Source organism: Euprymna scolopes, chromosome 6 (genome assembly GCF_053919585.1).
Source record: "Euprymna scolopes isolate OS-2025 chromosome 6, ASM5391958v1, whole genome shotgun sequence".
Taxonomy (NCBI): domain Eukaryota; kingdom Metazoa; phylum Mollusca; class Cephalopoda; order Sepiida; family Sepiolidae; genus Euprymna; species Euprymna scolopes.
In genome coordinates, this window is record NC_136487.1 from 108719558 (window position 1) to 108736844 (window position 17287).

A 17287-nucleotide genomic window follows, 5' to 3' on the forward strand; every position below is an offset into this window, starting at 1 on the left:
ATTCTTCTACGGCGCAAAAATCTACACATAGAAATGTAGTAAACGTGATCGAATTCAATGCAAGTAGGTAAAGAAAATAGGTAGAAGAAAGGGGGGAGTGTATAATTAATTTATTTTTTAATTGATTTTAGAAATTACTTATCTTTAGATAAATTATGATGAGACATAATTAGCGAAAGAAATGTTTAAAAACTATAATTTGAAAACTAAACTAGACACCCCCTACAAAATAATGGAACAGTCCAAACCAATCCGATTATAAACTATAAGCAGGGCACTGCGCGTGTTTAGACGAGCTGAAAAAGAAAGCTTTTCCATTGAATGGGAGAAGAAAAAAAAAAAACAAGAAAAAAAAAAACACAAAACGGCCGTCTTTATTTAAATAGAAATTCTTATCTAGGATTTTTTTTTCTATTTTCTTTAGCTTTAACTAAAATACATCAACTATAATGATGAACGAAGAACAGGTAAATGATTTGACTTTTCATTCTCATTAAAACTGGCTTTTATCGTTTTAAGTTCAGACATGAAAGGGATAAAGTAGAAGATCATTAAATAATTTAATTTCCTTTCAATCTGAAATCAAAGAAATCCTAATTCTTAAACAAAACCTGTGAAATTGATTTTATAATTTGGCATATAAAATAATGTTTTCTTTAATTTCAAAATTCTTAAAATTAGTAATTTTAATGACTTGATAAAAATGTTTTATTTTTGCATCATAAAAATACTGATTTATTATTGAGGTTAAAAAAAAAAGAATTCTTGATAAAATTAAACAATTCTATCTTTTTTTAATGTGTCGATTTTCTGTATAATTCAGTTTTCAAAATGTTTAATACATAACTCCCCCACATCCATCTTTCAATTTTCTTATTGATATTATTATAATTTTCATGAATTTTTTTTCGAAAGACAGAAATTCTTCAGAATTTCCTTAAATGAAAAAGAAATCCATTGTAATCACATTATATTAAAATAGTTCATCACATTAATGTTATAAGAATTTATTTCTCTACGAGTGATGATTTTAAACTCTTATTCATTAAAAGATAATGCCCCCCCCCATTCTCCAATCCAGCCATTATTAACCACAGTGGCTCTTTTATTGTTTCCTTTCTAACAAATCGAAAACAGTAAATCTTAGAGCCGTTAAGGCAATACTGTAAAACCTGAGAAAACTTACTCAGCTCACCAAGTCGATATATCTACATTTTATACAACAAAAAAGGTTTCCCAAAAATATAAAACTCATTTCTTTGTTTAAGATGCTTTTCGTGTTAATTCATTAGAATTGAGGTGTTAAACCAACGCAATCTTAACAAGTGCGAATTCGTCAGATGACAGCAAGAATTTATCGTCAAATGTCGACGACTTTCTATATTTCTCTTTCTAATGCTATATAGAATTCATTATTAGCAGCAGAATTATAACTCATAAGTGGAAATTTCCTATTGAACTTATCGATTCCAAATAGCTATAAAAATTTCAACTGATAATCTAATCATTCTTAAACTTGATTATTTGGAATATGTCTCTAAAACCTGTTAAGATTATCATCAAAGAAAATGGCTAGTTTAAGTGGTTTAGCTGTTTGTAATCTATTTACAGTCCTATTCAGTAGAAGCTTGATTCTGAATTTGAACAATTTTATTGTGAGATCATTAATGGCTTTTCTGAAAGTTATGGCTTCCAGAATAAGCATTTCGATGTACCTGAAATTCAATACTAGTGTGATATAAGGTCTTCTTGAAATTGGAAATTTGTATATGAAAACGTGAAATTGCTGGAAAATTGTGTAAAATATATTTAATGTGCACGAACAGCAAATCTTTCTCAACGCCTTTTGTGTGTATATAATTATTTTTTCTTTTAATTCTTTGATAAAGGACGAGGATCGTTCGAAATATTAAAATTATATTAACACCTATAATTTACATGTTTTTATGTTTTCCATAAAACTTTTTGTTTGAAGAAATTCATGTAAGAAACACTCAAGTGAGTTCTTGATTGTTTCAAATGCATTTGGACAATTCGTTTTGCATGATTTTTCGGAGCTCCTACACTATTGGGATGAGATTTTGTGGTCGATAAATAGAGTTTTCAGATAAAAAAAAAACAATGGTTTCAACTGATTGGGGGGGGGTCAATTCTAATAAGTTACAATAGTAGCTTCCAAATTATGCAGTCGGAATTACCTGAATATTACTGAATTTAAAAAAAAAAACTTTAATTGCGGTAACAGGTGAAAAATTGCTGCCAACTTGTTTAAATCGAAACGGAAAATTGCCTCTTTTGAACTCTCCTGTTGTCTTACGATGGTTTTCATCAATTTTTTTTCTTTAATAAACAATTTTCTAAGTCATCGATTTTCGTAATTTTTGGATATAATCATCTTAAAAATAAGAAGAATACGTAGATACCATTGTTTTCATATGGAATTCAGTTTTACGATTTTCGAAATTTCGTCCCAATAGTGTAGAAGCACCGATTTTTCTAACCAGTTTTACTCACAATCCCATCGATACATTGCTCAACAAATTATTGATATTATACAGTTTTTAAAACCTTTTTTTACTTTCTAACTTTTATGGATATTTGTCTCTATAAATGAGATTTCGTTGTAACCAAACGCCTTTTGCAATCTTCATTAACACTTACCACGACCTACGTGGAATCGGTGAAGTTGAGAAAAAAACCTTCCTCAGTCTTTTTGTTTTATCCCCCCCCCCCCCAAAAAAAAAAAAAAAATTGGTGACTCTTTTGGTGGTTTCTGTTTGGAGATGAGTTGATCGTTTAACAAATTCTTTTTTCAATAAAAGACCAATACATTGTACGCATTATTCGATCACACAATATGCACATTTATGTTGAAAATTTGGTTTTAAAGTGTTTTGCGATTGGAAGTCTAAAGATGTATGTTTTGATAGTTTTAAATACGTTTGTTTACTTGGTGAATTGTTAAAGCAAAATTTCATCAAATCGGAATAATTTCCAAGTATTTAGAAATCTTCCACGTTATATTCTAAGAAAACCATAAAACAACTTTAAAAAAAAAAACTCTTATAATAATATAATGTTGCAACACTATGCAACATCTTTTGACTGAATGTTCAAGAAGTGACAGATGTGTTAAACAGATGCATTTCAATTGCGTTGTTTTTTAAACAAAATATTGAACTTATTGTAACTTGATTTGTTTTTCATTGATCGATAAAAGATACATTAAATCGTTAACCAAAATATTTGATTATTTTTAATATAATTGAACGCTTACTGTACACTGAAAAAGCTATCTGACATCCTAATTATTTAAAATGGGTTTAATATGAAATCTAGTCAAATCTGATAAAAATCATCTCTTGGTATCTGTCAACACTAAGGTGTTTGTTTGCTGCATTGGTTTCGCAACCTTTCAGGTAAAAGCAATGCGTTATTTTGACATTTGATTATGCTTAACATTGAGAAAACATAAAATATGCGATCTTTGTTGGCTTTAACTTTAATCCAAATCAAATTTCCTCTAGTTCTTGCCATAAAATGTAAATTATGCAAAACTAAAAAGGAAACAATACTGGCACAAAAAGATGCCAATATTTTTGTGTCTACCTGTAATATTTTTCAATTTCAGTTTTGATTATATCCATTTCATGTTATGGGTGTAGATATTTAGTCTTGCAAAACATAGTTGTAAACGCTTCATGTTTTTGTTTTTTTTCTTTTTTTCTTGACAAAATGTGTTGATGTCATCCAACCATTTACAGAAATGATCTAATATCAATTGACAACACTGTTTTCATTCCTTGGAATTGCTAATATCATTTTCATTGTTGTACATTAATTCTTATTTCATTTGTGAATCATAAACTCGTTCCAAGGGAGAATACTTAAGATTCCACAAACATTAAATCCATTATTTATGATCATATCCTTATGCGAAACAGTTTTTCATACATACTTAAAAAAACTGAATAAAGAATGTTAACTTTAAATGAGAAATAAAATTAATGGTAAAATGAATTCTAGATTTTCATTTTTGGTACTTGTGCAGAATACAGACCATGCTATTTTTAAAATCCGATTTTCAAGTTAAATTCAATTTTTATGGTATCCTTTATTTATTAAATTGTTAGGTGAAAGTACAGAATAGTTAGTAAACGCCCCCCCCCCCACCGACCATGTTAAGAATAGGTTTCTAAATAATAACGGTATTATTTCAGCATGGTCTGTATTCGGCATAAATACTTCACTTTGTTTTGTAACTTTAAATGTCAGGAATTGTGAATAATTTGGTAGTGTCTTTAATAAAGTTGATAGATTGCAACAATACACACAGTATGCACTTTTGTTAAGGTGTAAAATGAGTTTAGAATACATACGAACAGGTAAATTTGTGACATTGTTGTTTTCCTCTTGTAATCGTACTATGCAATGACTGAGAATTTGACAAGGTCAATACTGATGAAACAGCATTAGGAATGATGAAGTTATGTCTTTCTTGAAAACTTGTAAATAAAAGATAATCCTTTAATTTTGCTTGGAGCAAATTATCCATCATAAAAAATCAGAATATTTACCTATAAACTGAGATATAAGAATTAAGCTTTATAAGAAATTTTTTACAATCTGATATTCAAATTGTAATCTTTTATAAGAAAACATTTGGTTGTTAAATGAAATCTGTTAACAAGTGTAATGAATTGAATATTTACATATATCAAATGAAATGTATTAATGTTCGAAGATTGCAATATAACTTCGATACAATGCAGCTGTATATGTCTTCTTTATAAGCTTTCATTTAAAAAGTAAATTGAACAGTCTTCATCTGATTTAAAAGATATTCAGAAATACATTGCAACTTGCAACATTCAATCTCATGTCTTTATAAAACCACATTTATTTCTTACTAGCAGTTCAGCCTGGCTTTGCTCGGGCATTATGTACTGTTCATAATTTTTGCCTCATGTCCACGTAACCTACATCTAAAATTTCGAGTGTTTAGACCCAAAATTGGTGGAGGAGTTTGGTAGAGTCTACAAAGGTCAACTCTTTCAACTTTGACCTCTTGGCAGCCAAATTTTCGCCCAAAAACTGACTAAAAAGCTTGCTGTATGACTGAATACCTTTTATGTAAAATTTCAAATGTTTAGACACAAAATTGGCTGAATAGTTTGCTAGAGATCGCAAAGGTCAAATCTTTTGAACTTTGACCCCTTGGCAGCTAAATTTTTGGCCAAAAACCGATTAAAAAGCTTGCTCTATGTCTGAATACACTATGTAAAATTTCAAATGTTTAGACCAAAATTTGGCTGAGTAATTTGGGAGAGACCACAGAAGTTAAAATTTTTTTTAATTTTTACCCCTTAACATTTATTGTTTTGGGCTCAAATCAAATTAAAAAGTTTGATCCATGTTCAAGTAACTTGCATCTAAAATTTCAAGTGTTTAGACCCAAAATTGGCAGAGGAGTTTGGTAGAGTTTTCAAAGGTCAAATCGTTGAACTTTGACCTCTTGACAACCAAATTTTTGGCTAAAAAACCGATTAAAAAGATTTTCCCAAATCTCAATACCCCTAATATCAAATCTCGAGTATGTAGACTGAAAATTGACAGAGTAGTTTGGTAGGGAAATGTACACACACACACACACACACACACACACAGACAAATTCACTTTTATAGATATATAGATAGATAAATGTAAAAACACTCGCCAGAAAGGTAAGTTCAAATTACAGGATTTTAATTAGCATATTAGGCAACTGCAAAAAAAATTGGAGTTTTGAAAACTCCAATTTTTTGTAAGGAGTTTTGTGACACAATCGGAAAAAACATTGAGCATGTTATTTTCTTAATGTACAGAATGTAAGGGTTTGGTCAAGTTAAAAGACTGATTGGTACGAGATATTAACTTAAAAGTCTATCAAAAGAACTGAAACTGCGAAAACAACAGCATTTTTATTGTTTGAAAATCTGAAGAGTGAAGAGCAACTCAAAAAGTTTAGTTTTTGCCTTTTCAGAAATGGATTTTTCAATTTAACATGAAATCAAAATGTATCGCTTACAGGGTTCTCTGTATAAAACAAGACAATTTTAATTTTTATATGATTAAAGACATCATTGAAAACATGCTGACACTTTAGAAGAGACAAAACCAATTCAGTATGATTAATTTTCATTAAAAAAATAATTTTACATCTATGATTTATTGAACAATGTTTATCTTTTATAATAAATTTAATTTTACAATTTGAATTTGTCATTAATGTTTTTGATAACTTTGAAAATTAATTTGTTTATAATTTAGATTTTTTAATATTGAAATGTTGCACTTTGAATATTTTAAGTTTTCACATTTGACTTTAAAAAAAAAAAGCAGTATCAAAGTAAACAAAATTAGTTTATTGATTGTATGGTATTCAGTGTCTATGTAAATTAAACAATGTGAATATCTATCAGATTCTAAATACATATTCATAATGACTAAATATTTTAATTGATTTACCTTCTAGATCAACTCGGCAACAATTCTGTATATTAGTAATCATTCTCAGACAGAAAATATGGTAAATAACATGCAAATATGCTATATTCCTTTCTTTTTTTACAGCTAAAAAATGTATCTGCTTCTCAAAGATGTCTATAGTAATTTTGTTTTGACTCATTAGGGTATTTGTTCCCTAAAAGGTATTCATATTTATATTATTCAAACTGTCCTCATTCTAAGCAAACATGAATCATTTTTAATTTACTGTTTTTTTTTTTTTTAATAATTTAAATGAAATCAATAATAATGAGTGCTTTTTATGCTTAGTTTAACAGTTACAATTGGAAATTATTTGATTTAAATTATTCCATTTGAATAATCCTAATTTATAATTATTAATAATGATAAAAAAGTTAAGGTTGTACCAACTTGTCTAATTATCATAGGAATTGAAACCTAAGAATCATTTTTTTCTGTTGTGAATTTACATGTAGTTATGTAATATGTTGATCAGAATTAAAATTTTACTGAAAGTGATCCAAAATTTATTAATTCTAAAACCATACATTTGTTTCATTTGTTATTAAGCTGGTATAACTTCAAAAGAATAATCGACTTTTGAAATCCAGAGGTACTTATGGGAAGTGATTTTTCTTTTATTTTCAGCTCTTTTTGCCAAGGCAACGAAGTACAAAGAAAAAACTGGAATATAGAGAGAAGCAGCTCCAAGAAATGAGAATGCCTTTTGTGAAAATGAGTCTTGAAGAAATGTAGAAACTCTATTTGAGTTCCATACCACCAAGCCATGAAGGAACAGTTGGAAATTTACTGACAGAAAAATAACAAATGTATTCTGATTGAAGACCAAGAAAATATTCTTTACTTTTAAGTTTTGGAAATGTTTTACAACGCTACACTTCATAGAGAACAGATAAGATAATGGGAACGAGTTTGTATCACCACCAAAGTTACGTTTTCAACTAAATAAAATCAGTCGTAGGAAATAGAGTTGAAATTCAACAGTGCAGCATTTTAGTTAAATACTATTTTAAATATAGATATTTTATAATTTATAATTAATTGTAAGAATTCCAACTAAACTATTGGAAAATTTGAATATACTGACCACTTAGATGTTAAATCTATTCACCTATGATTTTAACGACAAAAAATTATAGTGTCAAAGTATATGCATAAAGATATACAATGCCTGTCTAGAAAATATCTAGCCATTTTTTATTTCCTTGTGAATTTAGTTATCTAATCACAGGGACAGTATTGTGCAACCATGTTCTTCCATCAACATTGTTGAATCAGCTTGTGTAGTACAAAGATGAATAGATCGGTGAATATGCATAAAGTTTTTCTTAAACTATTTTAACGATATAATGAGAAAAGGCTACAATATCTGTTGAAAAATTTTCAACATGTAGAAAGATGCAATCAGAATCTGATGTTTGCCAGAATTCCATCAACTTTTATTTCTGCCCATTCCAAGAAAGTTGTTTGAAAGATTATGTCCAAAGCAGAAAAAATTTCATACTAAAGTTGCATAGAACTTCATTAAAACTGCTAATGATGCTGAATTTTTGCTAAATAGATCAGAAGTTATAAATTATGGGTCTATGATTATGAAACTTTGAAAGCTACATCTTCTGAATGGAAGTTAAATTTCCAGTGAAGGCAAAACAAAAAGTTATGACATTTCTTTCATGATACAGTAGATTTTTGCTAGCCAGACTCCAAATAACTGCTGAAAAGTTAGAGAACAAAAAGCAACTTCATTGTAATGCATTTTGTCATCTTCATTAATGCAGTCTTGTCAAGAAATCATTTTCTTTGCCAACAAAAACATTTTAATTATATTCATTTTTGTTAGTTTCATGTAACTTTCTCAGAGCTAGAATAATTATGGAAAAACATTTCAGCCTATGGTCAAGATGGATGTTGCAATGAAGCAGATGGTAGCAATTTCAGGCGATTTTGAAAAATAGAAATAATGCTACAATATCTACTATGAAAGAGGGAGAGGGGAAAGCTATCAGTTTCAGAGGTAGTCTGTTTTCTAGTTAATATTAAATGGCTAGATATTTACTAAATAGACTTCATATGTAAATTTTTAAAAGCTTTTATTCACAAAACTAAATGTGGATCCATAATTTTATTTTTAAAATGTATTAATGGATGCTTAAAAAGGAAAAAAAAAAAGCTTTAAAAATTCCTCAGAGTATCATTTCAGTATCTCATTGTAAAAGTGTGTCCTGAGACTGTACATTCTTACTGCATTTTATTGATACAACTTCTGCTTAAACTACATTTAATACACAATTTCAACCTAATTTAATGAAGTTGCACCTTAGCTATTGTTGACTGTAAGAATGAACACATTTTTTAGGAATTCAATCTCACTTGAAATAATCAAAATCAGAAACTGTTGAAAGAAATAAAGATTTCATTTTTAGTTTTCTCTTTGAGCAATGGAACATGAAATTTCCCAGATTAAAAACAGAAAATACAATTTTCAAGATGTAAATATAGTTTTACAGTCTAAATTTCCTAGAATAAAGGATTGATTAAAAATGGGTTTCTGTTAGGACCCTTAAAAGTTCTAAATACCGTGGTAAAATACATTGGTGCTGTTGAGAGAATGGTCAAAATATTACCTCTGGCAAAAAATATGGACTCAACTAGACAAACGTTTCTTCTGTTATTTGTAATCCATAAAAAGTAAATGATGACATATCTTAAGACAAAAACTATTTTATTTGATGACCACACTTGCTTTCTCTATTGTGTATCAGATTTTTTATTTTTTTATTTTAGAGATTTTTTTCAACATAACAGAGAAAGTAAAATTATGGAATCATTAAACTTTGAAGAAAAAAGGATGGAACTCTTCATTACTTTGTTACCCTCCCTATCAACTTTTAGGATAGCCTCAATTCTTATATATTGAAGTCTCGCCATGAACTGGTTGTTTATTTTTGTCTTCTTTTGGATTAGGATACAGATTATTTGCTGGCTGTTTCATCAAGTTGATATACCTTGAAGAAAAGCTTTTTTTCTTTTGCTTTCTGAAACTGTTATAAAAAGATCCTTGTACAAATAACTAACATTTTTTTTTTTAATGCATTAGAAAATGCTCCATGATTTGAATGCATGATTCTGCATTGATTAAAATGATTGCCACCCCCAACGTTGATTCTTGTCATATCACAAGTGATTAAATAAATGCTTTCACCATTCTTGGAATGAGACCAGACAAGAGTTTGATCATCATCACTTCAGCCAATGCAGATTCAGAATTCATCCAATCGTTTGCACTTCATACCTTTTTTGAGCCAACTGCACTTTTGCTTTCTTAGCCTTTCTTTATGTAAACTTCATTTTATTAAGTGCCTTTCTGACAAATATTAATTCCTATTTTCATCCATTTAGTTGTGCATTTTTCATTTACAAAGTAGAATGCTTTAAATATCTTCTGTGGTCAACTCATATGCTTTCATTTTCTGATCTTAAATGCACAAATTTTTAGTACTGCTGTGAACAATCCATAGTTTTGGTCACAATTCATGTTGAATTTGCTGGAAAGAGTTTTACAATTCTCCATCCTCATCTCTGATTGGACTTATGTTACAGAAAAGTAGAGGACCAAGTTTGTTATAAATGAAAAAGGTTTATCCTACAAATCTCATCTAACTGCTAAAAACAAATCTGATTAATCTTCCCTATGGAGAAAGAGAGGGGTTATTTTAAATAACAGGTATGGTATGCTCCCTGCTCTCCAGCTGGAAAATAGATCCCATTTATATAGAAATGCTAACAAGAATTCTTAAATTCTTTTCTTTAAAATCTACTGATTCCATTAATGATTCCATTTTATGTTGAAACATCTCAGATTTGTAATTAGTTTATTTTTTATAGCTTCCAAATAAGAGAAGAAATGTTTTCTAAGTAAGGAGTCCATAGGTTTTACCAGGTGTACTATTTACTTAATGAATCTTAAATTATTTTTTTTTTTCTTTTTTTTTTTACTAACTGCCTCAATAAAGCTTCACTATTTTTTACCTTGTTTGTCTTTTTCTTTTTGTACTAGATTTGAAGAAAGCAAAATCCCCTTTAAATGTTTGAAAACATTTAAACATTTGGATACAAAAATAAAAATAATTGCAGATTACCCTGTTCTATTTCAGATTGTTCAACTTGGATTTTGATCTTTTGCAATGATTATTCTGATAATTGTTTGTTCTACAGAACATGTCAAATGATGCATTAATTTTGGAAATGGCATTTCGGTTTTCACATTCTGACTGCAAATCTAACATTGTGAATGCATCTGTGTGTCATCTTGCATCAATTTGAGTTTTTACTGGTTCATCTGAGAGTAAAACTATAGACAATTTGAACCTAGGTTCTTACAAATTGCCCATAAACTTTATCAGAGGATTAAATATATTGGAATGATATGCAACATTTTAAAACCTTATGATTATTCCAGCCCCTCCCTATAGTTCATACAATTTTAATCAAATCTTTTTGTGTCAGATCCCATTAATACTCCAATCTTAATTCTATTAAACATCAAACCAAATAGTATAATCATACTAAATATTTGCATATATTTGTTGAAATAACAAATGTTTGTATAATCTCATACAATTTAGCTAATTTGTTATTGTGTTGTGATAATTTAATCAGTTTTAGAAAATGTAAGTTTTATTAAAATACCAGTTTTTAGATATCTTAATCTTCATAAAATAACTACTTTTCTCACTATTTCTATAAATATATGTTTATGTTACCATATATCAATAAATTTGGTAGAACTAATACTTTTGTAGTATAAAGTACTTGAGCAAATTTAGCTTTATTTTGGTTTTGAAAAACTTATGCTCTTCAGAATGACTTTGTTTTTGAAGCTTTCCATCAACTATTTCTTCTATTTTATTGGGTTGTTAACTAAAGTTTATTTAGTTTCATATAAGAAAACTTTGAGTTATCTTTTAGATGATTTTATTCTTCTGGATATTTCTCACAAAAATTGCATTTTTTCATTAAGAGAATTTGATAACGTTCAGAGATTTCTCTAAAGTTCCAATATTTGCTGATTGAAAATGTCCAAGACAAAAAAATTTCCTTGCTCATGTAGGAAACAATTTCAAATCAAACTTTGGATAACTTTTAGATGCATTTCATAAGTTGCAATAGATTTCTTTAATGCATTTTGGAATTATTTTCCACCTAAAAATCATAACTTCCGTGCAAATCACACTATATGTACAATTTTGGATGAAGGTAGTGGTGTTTTGCTATTATCTCCATTTTTAGAAATGGAATATTAAATATTGATACTACAAAATAGGGTGACAAACACAACAAAGCTACTGTTGCACAATCTTTTAAAAATTTAAATATATTTAACATATCTGCTCCCCTCTTCTAAATATTGTTAACTTAATTAAAATTATACTAACATCAACTGAAAATGTAGAAATAATATTACTGATGCATGGTGTTTTATAAAAGCTTAAAACATTTTGCATTTGAGCTGCATTTTGTTCAAAAAGCAAAAAAATTATCAACAATGTCATTTCAGCAAAGAATGAAGCTTGCTGTGATTGCTAAAAATAAAAAAAAAACAAACATGTTTGTTGAAATAAACATGTACTTGATGGCTACTGATAAAAGCAGAATTAACTTTTTCCAAGGTCAATCCACTAATTATAGACATTTAAAAGTACAAACGTTCTGTCTACATCTCTCCTGCCATCTGCATTAATGAATAGAAATACCTTTTCTATTGCCTTTCTTTCACTCCTTTAATAATGGACTGAAAGAAATTTCAGTGGGATGAGTAGAAATTGAAAAAAAAGAAACTTAAGATTTTTGCTTTGCAAAAGAATAATCCGTTGCAAAATGATTATTTTACTGTATACATTTTAACTGCATATTTCTATGTAGTCGACAAATACAGTGTATCCATAAACATATGCGAATAAAATAGGGTCATAATCTGCTTGTATTATGGTAATGGTCTACATTTGCCATTACTGGTCATCTTTCCAATCTTAATATTGTTTCTCCTAGCTTTCTTACAGGTACCATAAGAATCTGCTTGAAAATCGTGGTTTGTATAACTAAATTGTCCTGTTCATCCTCCTATTCATGAATTTCCGATATCAACAGGATTAATGGATGTAGCGATAAAAATAATCTGCTACAAATATCTTATATTCATATTTAAAAAAACGATTCAAAAAATTATTTTTCCAAAATATTTCAAATGTACCAAATCTCTAGAACTGAACTCATTTACAATAGCATTGAGTTATTACATAAATTTCAATGGAAGAAAAACCACCATTAAACTCAATTTGAATAAGAGCCGTGAAAGAAAAACGGATTTTTATAAAGAACATTCAACTATAGGCAAAACTGATGTATCCATCCAATTGGTGCCTGTAAAAGTACAAGTTGAGTTTTTAAAACTTGACTCTTTTCTTATAAAACAACAAAGAAAATTGCCATAGTTCTATGGTTGAGCTTAATGAGAGTTCAAACCAATAAAATATACAAAAATGCTGTCATTGTCCAAATTTATCACAGTTCAAGCCATCTGTAATGATTCTTAAATTCAATCATGGCAAATTTGAGAAACTGCTCATTGATATTTGTATACATTCAATGTTTAGTAAATGAAAAATTATTGGCTGAAATTCATTTAAAACACTAAATTCTTAAATTTTAAAGAAAACATTTCCAAGCTCTACAATAGATTTAGTTGACAATTAAAAATCTTAACTTGGTGAGTATTAGATTGTCAGACAATATCAGCAAATTTACTTGATTTATATTGACTTATTTTTATGCATAAAGTAACTTCAATTAAAATTCAGTCTTCATGATAGATTTAAAATCTGACAAACTGATCCAGATAATTCGATAAATTTGTATTATCATATATATCATGCTATTTACAATGACAAACTTTTTATACAAACATTCTGTTTTAATTATTTTTGCCTTTGCAAAAAAGATTTTCAACAATAATGCTCATGGAAGAAATGTATGCTATAAAATCAATTATTTCCTGGCAACACTGAAATTGAGCATTCTTATAATTTAAGAATAGATTTTAATTACAAAAAAAATAAATATTCTGTAATGTTTTAAAATGCAAGTTGCCTGATAAAAGTACAGAATTATTTTCAAAATGCAATTATTTGATGGCAAGAATCATTTTACTAAGTAAGTGAACAAAAGTTCAGAGTGCATTTAAACTTGATTTGCCGATTCCATAAACTTGTCAATAAACAGGCTACTTGCAACATTCCTTATTTTCATGTTTTTGATTAAGCTAAACTCAGTGTTAACAAAATCTGTTGGAAATCTAAATTATACATTTTCAATGTGTTCAGTTTCTAAATTGCAAATGCAACTTCATTTGTTAGAATTGATTCTTTCAAATAAATAAAACAAAGCATATTGCAAGAAACTGATTCCATCAGAATTTCTTTTAGCTGGGGCTAATTATCATTATGTCAATAAAGACTGAATCTAGCTACATATTCTTATGATAAAGACTGTAATGTTAATTCAGTAATTCCATGATTTATATGAAACTCATAACATGATGGCAACCGTTTTCCATTCACTTTGTTCTAATGGCATTCAATTTTTCTTATTTTTAATCTCTGCTGCTACTGCTACTTAGTTGTGTTAATGTCTGCATTGTCCCACACGTTCGCAGAGGGAGAAGCGAGAATGAGTGTTGACTAGGTGAGTGACAAGTACTTCATCTGGTAAGAAGGAAGGTAATCCAACTGCTGAAGGGAGGGAGAGGATGGGGACCCAGCCTAACACAGGTGAGTAAAGGTGGTCAAGCGCTTGATGTGAGTCCAGGTAACAAAATGTTTATAACACAGTAAATGCTGCTTGCTGAGCCAATTTTGTTGGTAAATTGTGGAAATTTTTCCAAACGAAGTTTCAAAGCAGAAAAATGCTACATTCAGATACCAAACACAAGTGCAGTTATGCTTGCGAGCCAGCAAGTTTTAAGGAAAATATGAGAAAATTACAAATTAAATTATTCAAATCAGTAAATTGTAATTATTCTAAATTTTATTAAATTTTATTCTATTTCACTTTCAAAAATTATTTCAAAGAAAACAGTAAAAGTATTTTTTATAAAATGATTTAATTTTAAAAGATGAAATTTCTAAAAAATTGTCTTTTTTTTTTACTGATATATTTTAATCAAATTCTCAGACTGACTTGTGGTATCTCAAAACTTTGCATCATTTGAGACTGCTTCTAAAGCAAGATTATAACATTCTATTGTCCTATCTGCTTTTGAAATAGTCTCAAAAGTATTTTTGTAAATTTCATGTTTAAATTAATCTCATCTTATTTTTTATTGAAATTAAGTTACTTCAACAATTTTGGTTAAAAAAATATTTCTTTTCTCATTTCCAGGCTAAAACTATATGTGAAGAATCATCAACAAATGATGACAGTTCGAGTTTGTCTAGTGATGAAAATAAAGAACGTGGAAATTGGACTGGACGCTTAGATTTCTTGCTATCTTGTGTTGGATATGCGGTCGGTTTAGGAAACATTTGGCGGTTCCCTTACTTATGCTACAAAAGTGGAGGAGGTAAGATTCCACAGAGAATCTTGTTTGAGTACATTCTCAAATGTATATAGATCAAAATAAAAATACTCTCATTTTAAACAATATCACATTAACTACAAACATTTGTATATTTTATGCTAATTTAAATTCTTTTTTAGCCAATCAAGCCTCTTGAAGACTAAACTAAGCATACACTTTAAATCAATAGATAAGAAACAAAATATATACACATGCTTCTACCAAATTCATATTTCTACAGATAATTTCACTACTGAATGTAATTAATCACAACAATAAGTGTAAAGATGTTGATGTATGCAATTGTGCATGTATAGCAAGTGAATTTTCTATCCATTCACATCTTAGTATAATTAACATTGTCTGCAACCAAACTATCACTACGTACATCACAATTTTCCCTAAGTTTTAATAATTTTTCAAAAAATTTTAATCAACAATAATGTTTCATTTTCACATTAAAAACTTATCTGCATTATTACACAATTCAATTCAGATAGCCAACAAATTCATAATTCATATAGTAATACTAATTATTAGCCAAATGGAATTTTTTTAAATATTTAAAAAAATGCTGACTTCAAATATAATAAGAAATAACTTTTTCAAGTAACATTGAATAATTGCTACATTTTTCTCAATGTACAAACAGCCAGCAAAGCTAATATGCACTGGTAATAGGCTATAACCAGCACATTCAAACCTTGTGGAGAGCAGAGAAATATTACAAATTATATTTATGGCAGCAACAAATATGAACTTTTTTATTTTTCAAAAATGTTTTGGTGAACTTTCAGCACATAAAATTAAATTTAAATAATAATAATAAAAAAAAATATGACAATGAAATAGCTTAAACTCTACTCTCATGAATAGAAATGTAGTAAAAAGTCAATAGGAGTCATTATTTTGGACACATGAAAGTTAAATGCAAGAGATTTAAAATATTGCAATCTTTAGGTAAATTCTAAAAAAGAGAATACTTTTAAATTGAAAAAATATTTAAAAGTGAATTCATCCATTTGAGCAAATATTCTGAGAAGCTTATTTTGGGTGAAAATGTGGGTCAGTATAAACTAAAATAATATTTTTCATAAATCAACGTTGGTTTAAAACTGATATTTATCTTTCAGATTTTTTTTTTTTCAAACCAAACAAATTGTAGAATGTCTATTTTTATCTAAAAAATATTTTTTAGCTGCATGCCATTAGTAAAGTTGCTTTAATTTGTTCATTGTATTTGTCGTAAAAATAACTATTTTATTTTAGATTAGCTTTCAAATATGATCAAATTTTAACTGATAATAAACTGAAAATATTAATGCTTATTTTTTGTGTAAAGAATTTGTATAATGATGTAGTGAATTGTCTTTAGTTTTAAACTTCAGTTTTAGCAGCCAAGTTTATTCCTTTCTCCAGCTTTCTAAATATTAAAATCCATTCATTTGTGCAAAATATAATTTTTTTTCAAGCACAAAAATAATGTTGAAATACATTAAATAAAAACAAATTTTAAATTAAAATAAAAATAAAAAGTATGTTTAAAAAAAAATGTCGCAATTTTTTTTCCTATCATGAACTTGATAGTTTTCAAGAGTTTCTTCGCCATGTTAAAGTTTTGTTCAATATTTTGATGAAAAGATCTTCAAAATGATATCTATTGAATGGCAAACCCTCAGATTATTAAAAAAGAAAAATAAATATTGAAAAATTTGTAAAAAGGTCCAAAAAAGTTTTTTTTTTTTTTTTTTTTTTTTTTTTTTTGCTTTAGTAGTTTAAGAAGAAATCATGGAATGTTCACTTCATTTTTTTGTTTTTTATTTTTGTAATTTGATTCATGTAAAAACAATATTTGGCAAATGTTTATATGCCTTCAACCCAATGTTAATTAAAAAATTTAATGGATGGTGAAGAAATCTTTGGGAAATAACAGAATCAGAGGAATCAGTTTACTTACATAACAAAGCCCCACCTCTGCCATTGAAAAAAATTAATTAAAAATGAAATGATCTAAAAAATGTGGCGTATAATTTTAAAAATATATCCTACTTTAGTTGAATTTAATATTTCATGAATGTAAATCAGTTTTGTATTTATTAAGAGATTTAAACTTTATATTTACTAGCAAAATCTTTAAGCTTAGA

At 28.0% G+C, this 17287-nt stretch overlaps 1 protein-coding gene across 1 annotated transcript in view; it reads left to right on the forward strand.

Annotated features, from left to right (window-relative positions):
* Nucleotides 1–249: 249 nt before the first annotated feature.
* The window catches only part of LOC145277849 (sodium- and chloride-dependent glycine transporter 2-like), an 82929-nt gene continuing 65891 nt past the window's right edge, over nt 250–17287 (forward strand). The window contains exons 1-2 of the mRNA XM_080129793.1: nt 250–467; nt 14966–15146. Coding sequence (XP_079985919.1) covers nt 450–467; nt 14966–15146 — 199 coding nt within the window. The 5' untranslated portion in view covers nt 250–449. The remainder of the gene's footprint in view (nt 468–14965; nt 15147–17287) is intronic.